This window comes from Gadus macrocephalus, chromosome 12 (genome assembly GCF_031168955.1).
Source record: "Gadus macrocephalus chromosome 12, ASM3116895v1".
Taxonomy (NCBI): domain Eukaryota; kingdom Metazoa; phylum Chordata; class Actinopteri; order Gadiformes; family Gadidae; genus Gadus; species Gadus macrocephalus.
In genome coordinates, this window is record NC_082393.1 from 993,281 (window position 1) to 1,001,647 (window position 8,367).

General features: G+C 46.4%; 1 protein-coding gene across 1 annotated transcript; it reads left to right on the forward strand.

Moving 5' to 3' along the window:
• Positions 1-2,893: 2,893 nt before the first annotated feature.
• barhl2 (BarH-like homeobox 2) lies at positions 2,894-7,778 on the forward strand. The gene is given in 5 exon segments (XM_060067269.1): positions 2,894-3,590; positions 3,593-3,663; positions 3,665-3,914; positions 5,601-5,826; positions 7,120-7,778. Coding segments are annotated over 5 exon segments (1,122 nt in total). The 5' UTR covers positions 2,894-3,328; the 3' UTR covers positions 7,433-7,778.
• The last annotated feature ends 589 nt before the right edge of the window (positions 7,779-8,367 follow it).

The following is an 8,367-nucleotide window of genomic DNA, read 5'->3' on the forward strand; positions in this document are numbered from 1 at the left end:
CGGGGTTTGCAGTGTGTGTGTGTGTGTGTGAGGCTGGTGACTGACAGACGAAATGCGCGTGTTTCCTTGCAGAGCCCGCGCTGTGCACCTGAAGGTCGCGTGGGGTGAAGTGACAGCTTCACGCGCCAGGAATCGATCCGCAGCCGGGCGATCATCGACTCTCAGCCGGGGCCAATAAGGCGATGCTCTAACGGGTGGCGTTCAATGGAGACCCTGATAAACCCATCGATTGGTGGAGTTCATGAAAGGGCGATCTGTCCTCCTATTGGCTGACGTGTGGAGCCACGCGCGCCTTTCAGCGGCGCGACATGTCGTGACGCGTTGATGGGGCCACGATATCACGACAGGAGGCCTCTGATGCAGATATATGATGTGTATATTGTATGTATATATATATGTATGTAATACATATGTATAATATATATGTATATATATATACATATAGATATGTATACATGCATGTATAGGCCTATTCTATATGTTTATATTATAGGCCCAATAATGATTTTTATATAATTCAAAATATTATCTACGATTATAATGTTTATTTATGCTACGTAACATACCAATAGGCTTAGGCCTACAATTATATGCTATTATATGTATATAATAGCATAATGTCATCTGCTAGGCCTATAATATAGGCGCCTAATTGTAGTTTTGGAAATCGAGATAATATAAGTATTTTATGTAGAATATTTAATATGAATACATAGAATAGTCTTTAATAAATTGACGATATAAGTATTAAAATATATAATAGTAGGCCTGTATATAATAGGCCTACTATAAGCTATAAAACCGCCTACTAGCTCTACTCATCTTTCGACCTCAGCAGTGTTGTGATTATTCAAACATGGTTTCAAAAATCTGACATTTACAAACCAAAAATAAAAAATAAAAGTTTAAGCGGGCATTTAAACTCCAATTAGATGCAGTTTGTTTTGTTGTCCGCGTTGTGTGTCTGTAGTGGTTTGCGTGACGGAGCAGAGAGAGTGAAACGCGTTGCAGCGGTCGGTCTGATATCAGTTCAGCAGCATCAGGCCTGATAGCACGCGTCGTGTTGTGACAGATCCAGGACCAGTTAAACCGCCGCTGATGGGCGCTCGCTGCGCTACCGCTTCGCTCTGTCGCCGCCTGGCGGTGACATGACGTCAGTGTGTCGGAGGGATAATGAGGGCTTGACGGTTAAGAGATTAACAAAATAACCACCAACGACACTGACGCGTTGATAACCGTGGATGGCTTACATTTTCCTGAATAAATTTATTTCAAGAAAGGCGAGTATCAAAATTTCGAACGATGGATTTGGTTATATTTGCTCATATTTGAACATTAAACTGTATTTATTTCTAGAAACAATTATTTAAAGTAATGTGTATTTTTATCAGTTCATGTTGTGTTAATTAGTGTGTTGATAACGTGAGGAACGTGTATTTAGATTTAGTGTTGAAATTGGAACGACATTACATTCGTAGTTCTGAGCATATGATTATATTCTCCAGTGCAATAAAGAATTGAATCCCAATCCAGCGATATAGGCCTTATTAAATAAATAATAAATCCTCCGTTGTCTGATTAAATGTTGTTGTTTTTCGACTTTAAAAAATGTAGTTCATAGTCTCTAAGAATCACCTTTAATCAATTTTCCTGTCAATATCTGCTTGGAGTAAATACTATTACTAATAATACATGATCGCCTTCTGTGTGATACAGCAAACGTTCGGTCATTTACACACTCTGACCAAGATTACAAACGAAACATATTCACGAATTAATGCACGAAATATGTTCAATCTGCCTTCGCGTCGAATTTAGTGGGTCAAGTAGGCCTATAACAATTATGAATAAAGTCTGCCGGTTACAGAAATTATAAATAAAGTAGGCCTACTGGTCTGAGAGTAGGCCCACTGAGGAAATATAAAGACTGAATTATGAATAATAATTATTATTATTATTATTATTATTATTATACAGTATGACGGAGGGTACAATCATAACGCTACGTCACGTCGTGAAGATCCACGCGCTGAGAAACTAACCAAATGGAATCACGTGATCGCTCCATAATTGCTTTCCTAATTAGCGTGAAGAGGTGATTAACGCCTGCACGCGCTGTCACCGGGCACCCCGCGCCTCCGTTCCGCGGCCCGAGACACCGGAAACAGACCCCTCACTTTAAACCCCTCACTTTAAACAAACCGACTGGTTATCTCATACTTTATTACTTCAAAACACGGGCTGTATTATTCTATATATTTACATGTCTTCATATATATATATTATATATATATATGCCAATAATAAATAAACCACATGTTTGTCGGATCATTTGCTTTCTCTCTCTGAAGTTGCAGGCGGTAAAAAAAAAATCCACGGGCAAAATAAAACCGAGCATTAAAATGGAGAGTTGTAAAGTTTCCGTTCCGGCCTACCATGCTGCTGCCGCGGTGGGTTGAGGGTCAACTCCCGGCTACCGGCTGCAATGCCCCTGATGGGGACTATCGGTCTGGTGGTTCTGGTCTTCAGTAGCGGGGTCTATCTCCAGGTCTCTCTCCCAGTCTCTCTCCCTGTCTCTCTCCCAGTCTCTCTCCCTGTCTCTCTCCTGATTTCTCTCCTGGTATACCTGCGGAGCGGAAGTCCCTCTGAAGGTCGGTCCGAGGTCCTCCAGACTCCTCGTGGAGGCTCGTCTCGCGCGGTGCCGGGCGCCCCGGTAATACACGTCCGGGTTCCAGACCGGGACCGGCGCGAGCCTCCACCGGCCGGGCTGCGGTTCACCGACCAGACGGAGAAACGCGTCGCTGATTGGCCGCTGCGCCCGAGAGGGGGCCGCCGCGCCTCAGCCAATCACAGCGCGCGCCGCGTGATGAAAGGTACAGAGGAATATTAATTCTCCCTCCGCTCGCCGTGGGCCCGTGGGCCCGTGACGTCACCGGAGGAAGTCATCGCGGCGGCTCGACGGCGGAACGATTAGAAAGCGAAGGAAAGCGCGTGATGTGGACGAACTGCTCCTCCGCGAGACACTCAACCGCCACGCACCGACCCGAGCGCAAAGTTTAGAGAACCCGCAGCAAGAGGCGCGCGTTGGACGACCCGCACACGGAACGCGCGGACATGGAGACGTGGATTTGATTTCGTTCCCCTGACAACTCTTTTGGGTTCTCCTTCCACTTGTTAGAATTAAAGTTTTTATTATTATTCTTTTGGGTGAGTTGATTTGTTGTCTGTTTACATCATCCTCATCATCCTCACCCTCGCGCGGGTCACACGGAGGAGTTTTAAGCGCGCGCGGTCGGTGTTATGAAGACGTGTTTCCCACGGTGTTAACATGGACGGGTCCAGCTTTGGAATAGACACTATCCTCTCGAGCGCCTCGAACCCGGGTCCGGTCCCCGCGGCCGCCATGATGAGCGCAGACTCGCGCCTCGGAGACTCGCGCCTCGGAGAGGCCAGGGCGGCGGACGCACGGAGCCATGCGACGCCGTCCCCCGCGTGCTCGGACATAGACACGGTGGGCACGGAGCCCTCGTCCCCCATCTCGGTTACCATGGACACCCCGGACAGTCCCCAGCATCCGCTGCATCCCCATCACCACCACCTCCACAGCAGCAACAGCCTCCACCACCAGCACCACCTCCTCCACCTCAGCCAGCACCACCCGCTGGCGGGCGGTGCCGCCGCGCGCACAGCCACCTCGTCCTTCCTCATCAAAGACATCCTCGGCGACAGCAAGCCGCTGGCCGCGTGCGCCCCGTACAGCACGAGCGTCCCGTCGCCGCCCGACCACCACCACCACCACCACGCGCCAAAGGGCGAGAGCGCCTCGCCGGGAGCGGACGGCTTTCGGCCGAAGCTCGAGCAGGACGAGCTGAGGGCGAAGCGGGAAGAGCTGCAGCACGAGATGAAATGCAACGGTACGTAGAGCACGAAATAACATAAGGTTTACCATGTTTTTTTATAAACTAAGACGGTTTAATGTTTTATATAGGTGTTTATATTAATAAGTGTCTCAGGGTTGGAGAGGAATGAACGTGTTTTAAATGGTAGAGCGGAGTTTGACGTGTGTATAACATTTTTTTAATGATAGAGAGGAATGTAACGTGCTTTAATGTTATATATGACATTTGCTAAATGTTAGTCAGGAGTAGAAAATACTGCAATTGTTGGAGTAGGAATTGTCGATTTTATAATGTTTTAGAAGAGAATATTAAATGTTTTAAATGTGTCGGTATATTGGAGTAAGAAATATTAAATCGTTTTGGACTGTAGTTAATAGAATAGTGTGCTGTGGTAGTCTGAGAACTATTTTAAATAATGCCGACTGCAATATCATTTAATATAATAGGCCTACTGTTATAATATTTGAAATAATACTAGTCTACAAGCGTTCGAAATTCCCAACTGTGTGTTTAATCTGACGGGTGAAGAAATCTGCTGCAAGATTTAAGTCTGCTCCGATGCATCTGTATATATTTAGAAAAGTCTTAGCATAAATTACATTTCCCTAGATGGACTACAAAAACATTACACGATTTTACAAGTATGAGGATGATAGTCAATTTACAATAAAACTAGGCCTAGTAATAATGCATTTTATAATTCAGGCCTGTTCTGATAATATTAAGGTAACACGCATAGTAATGTTGAAACCGAATAATAATGTAGGCATTAATGCAAACAGAGAAACAACGGCGTTATAAGACCGATAACCCACAGTGTTACAAAACAGACAACCTGTGTTATAAACCAGGGCGTTATAAGACGGATCTGCTACAGCAGACGGGAGGCGCGAGGCCCCTCGTGGCTCAATTAGCGACATGATTGATCCTCCGCGAGGCGCCCCGAAAACACATACAAATAGAGGGGATCACTGATCGATCGACGTATCGATTTCTCGTTTTCTATTGAGGAAAGAAATGAGGAAAGAAAAGCTAAGTTGACGAATGAAGTTGAGCTTGAGTGGTCGAGTTTTTCTGAGGCTTAGGCCTTGGTTCAGCGGGCCTCTTGTTGTGGATCCTGCGACCTTAAAACGTCCCAGTCGAGCATCTGCTCCATTAAGTGTGTGTGTGTTACACTTAAACACACGTTTCCCTTTCAGCTCAGTATTATAGTATTTTTATCTCTCCTATTGTGCGTAAGAACGAGCGGATTAATTCACGAAATGAAATAGCCTACTTGGATCGCCGGCTTCTTCAGCCGGTCAAGTAGCCTAGGCCTACAAAATAACAACTAATATACTATATAATACACTATATAATACACAGAGAACCCAAGAACAACTCTATTGATCTTCATGTTGTTTTAACTGAGTCCTTTTAATCGAGTATTATCATGATGGAGATCGAACGGCTCCTTGACTGATACCGACACACAGCCGTACCGATGGACCTTTACGCGCACACCGGGTCTTTCCTGGATACATTCTCAAGGGATTTAGTGATGACCTTATTATCTGATCTTATCGTGTACACATTGTAGTCATCCAAACGTGTGTTCTTATTTGTATAGGCCGACTTATCATTTCCCTCCGGGATTCAGACTAGCGTCTCTCACATCAGAACCCCGCAGAAACTCACGCCTTGCTTTCTCCCCCGACGCAGGCACCAAGGAGGAGGGCGAGCGGGAGATCTCGAGCAGCAGAGACAGCCCCCCGGCACGCTCCAAGAAGCCCCGCAAGGCGCGCACGGCCTTCTCCGACCACCAGCTCAACCAGCTCGAGCGCAGCTTCGAGCGGCAGAAGTACCTGAGCGTGCAGGACCGCATGGACCTCGCGGCGGCGCTCAACCTCACCGACACGCAGGTCAAGACCTGGTACCAGAACCGACGGTACGGACCGCCGGCCTTACTGACTGTCTTTCTGTCTGTCTGTGTGTATGAATGTCTGTCTGTCTGTCTGTCTGACTGTCTGTCTGTCTCAGTTTGGGTATGTATGTCTCTCTCTCTCTCTCTCTCTCTCTCTCTCTCTCTCTCTCTCTCTCTCTCTCTCTCTCTCTCTCTCTCTCTCTCTCTCTCTCTCTCTCTCTCTCTCTCTCTCTCTCAGTTTATTATTTTGTTTTAAATTAAGTAAGTTGATATTTGAGAGTCGGAGGCTGAAGGCCCTGTGGTTAACTGATTAAGCTGATTAATTGTTTAAATGTTAACTGTTAACTTTTTTTTTAAACTGTTTAACAGTTGAACTGTCTGTTTAACTGTGTACACTCACTGGCTGATTTTCAATTGATCCACGGCGCTCTAACATGTAATATGTAGTGTGTAATATATAATTTTACTGGTTGGGCTACATTAATATTGCATAAACAAATACTTCAATTTAACGTAATTTCCTCTCTTGTAGCCTTTAGTCTGGAGTCAGTGTTGTGACTTTATTTGATATTGATATTTAATTGTATAATATGTTTAAGTTATATTCCCCCTCGGGATCATAATTTAACTCTCAAAACATCTCGGGTTTATGTTCGGAATCCACACCAAGCATTTGGATTTGAAATAACCGGATAGTAGCCTTCTACTTTATAATGTATTCCTGTGTTCGTATATGGAGGCTAGATGTTATTCTGCGGTTATTATTATTTTATTATTTATTTTAAACGGCGCAGAGAAGCAGTGTGATTACGCGTCAACACCGTCTTCACACTCCAAAGCTTTATTAACAAACCGCGCGATAACAGAACATCACGATGTGTCGGGACAATATATTTATTTATATGAGCTGTATTTATTTATATTATATCAAGACATATGTGTGTGTTGCACATATCCTGGCATCCGATTTGATGTTTTCACAAAGTCACACCGGCGAGGCGGCCAAACCAGTTCCAGCCTGCTGCTGTTTGAACAACATATCGATTATTTATTAATTTAATTATAATTATTAGAACCACGCTAAGTCATCATTTATTGGCAGCAGTGAAGTTGTTAATTTTAACATTTAACGCGGAAGACGGTAAATAAAATAAACCAACGAATGCAACTGTTTGGAATTAACCCCTAATCACCCACCCGTCCATCCCATAATTAGGTCTTGGCATGCTAATGAGGGGGGTTGCCATGGGAATGCGGCTGGGCCAGGCTGGGCTAATTAAATAATTAATTAACCCGCGTGTGTTTTTGTGGTTTTAGGACCAAGTGGAAGCGGCAGACGGCGGTTGGGCTCGAGCTGCTGGCGGAGGCCGGAAACTACTCCGCCCTGCAGCGGATGTTCCCCTCGCCGTACTTCTACCACCCCAGCCTGCTGGGCACTATGGACGGCAGCACGGCGGCAGCGGCGGCCGCGGCCATGTACAGCAGCATGTACCGGACTCCCTCGGCGCCGCACCCCGGCCTGCAGAGGCCTCTGGTCCCCCGGGTGCTGATCCACGGCCTCGGGCCGGGGGGGCAGCCGGCTCTGAACCCCCTGGGCCAGCCCATGCAGGGCGCGCCGCACGCCCGATAGAAACAGACTGAGACGAACCCCGAACAGCGAAAGCGACGACCGCGGCGACCGGTGGGACGCGCGGGGTGCGTGCGTGAGGCGTGCGAGACGTGGGGAATTACGCACGGAGGACACGCGGACACGCGCACGCGGGACGTTTTAACGCAGAGACTCTAAAGACGTTTGAGCGCTAAAGGAGCTTATTTAAGAGGAGAGGGAGAAGGACTAAAGCGGACGTGAAGGAGCTTCTATGTCTGGTTGATTGTTTTGTTTGTCTTTTGTACAAATCCACTTAAATTAGCGAATAAACTTCTAAAGTTTATTAGATGAGGAGGGAGAAGCGAATGAATAAAGTACTGATACGAAACGGAACGCGTCTGGTGGATTCTGATCAGAAACATGAGGGATGGAAATCAAACTCCATCCTACCCCGAGTACTGGTGGAGTAGGCAATGGTGGAGTACTGGTGTAGCTCTGTGGAGTGGTACTGATACTGGTGGAGTTGTAGGCCTACTGGTTCTACTGGGGCACTTCTCCTCGGCCTACTCCTCTAATCCGATTCAGATTACGTCATTTATCCGTCGCTCCAGATAAAGTAATATATCGAATGTATTTCTAGACCGGAGTAGGCTGTAAAATCACTTTAAATTAAACCACTGCGCTTTGCTCTTAGAGGGAAATTACAAACGGGAGTCACCGCAATTTAACATGAATAAACATTTTAACGGCCTTTTATATTATCGTAGCAGCTTGGTTTAAAATGGTCTTCGTAACGCAAGCAGTGCCCGCGTGGCTGGAAGTGAACCCGCAACCGTGTGTGTGTGTGTGTGTGTGTGTGTGTGTGTGTGTGTGTGTGTGTGTGTGTGTGTGTGTGTGTGTGTGTGTGTGTGTGTGTGTGTGTGTGTGTGGGTTGATGAGTGGGGCTGCAGACCCCCCCCCCCGTGGTGGGACCGCTC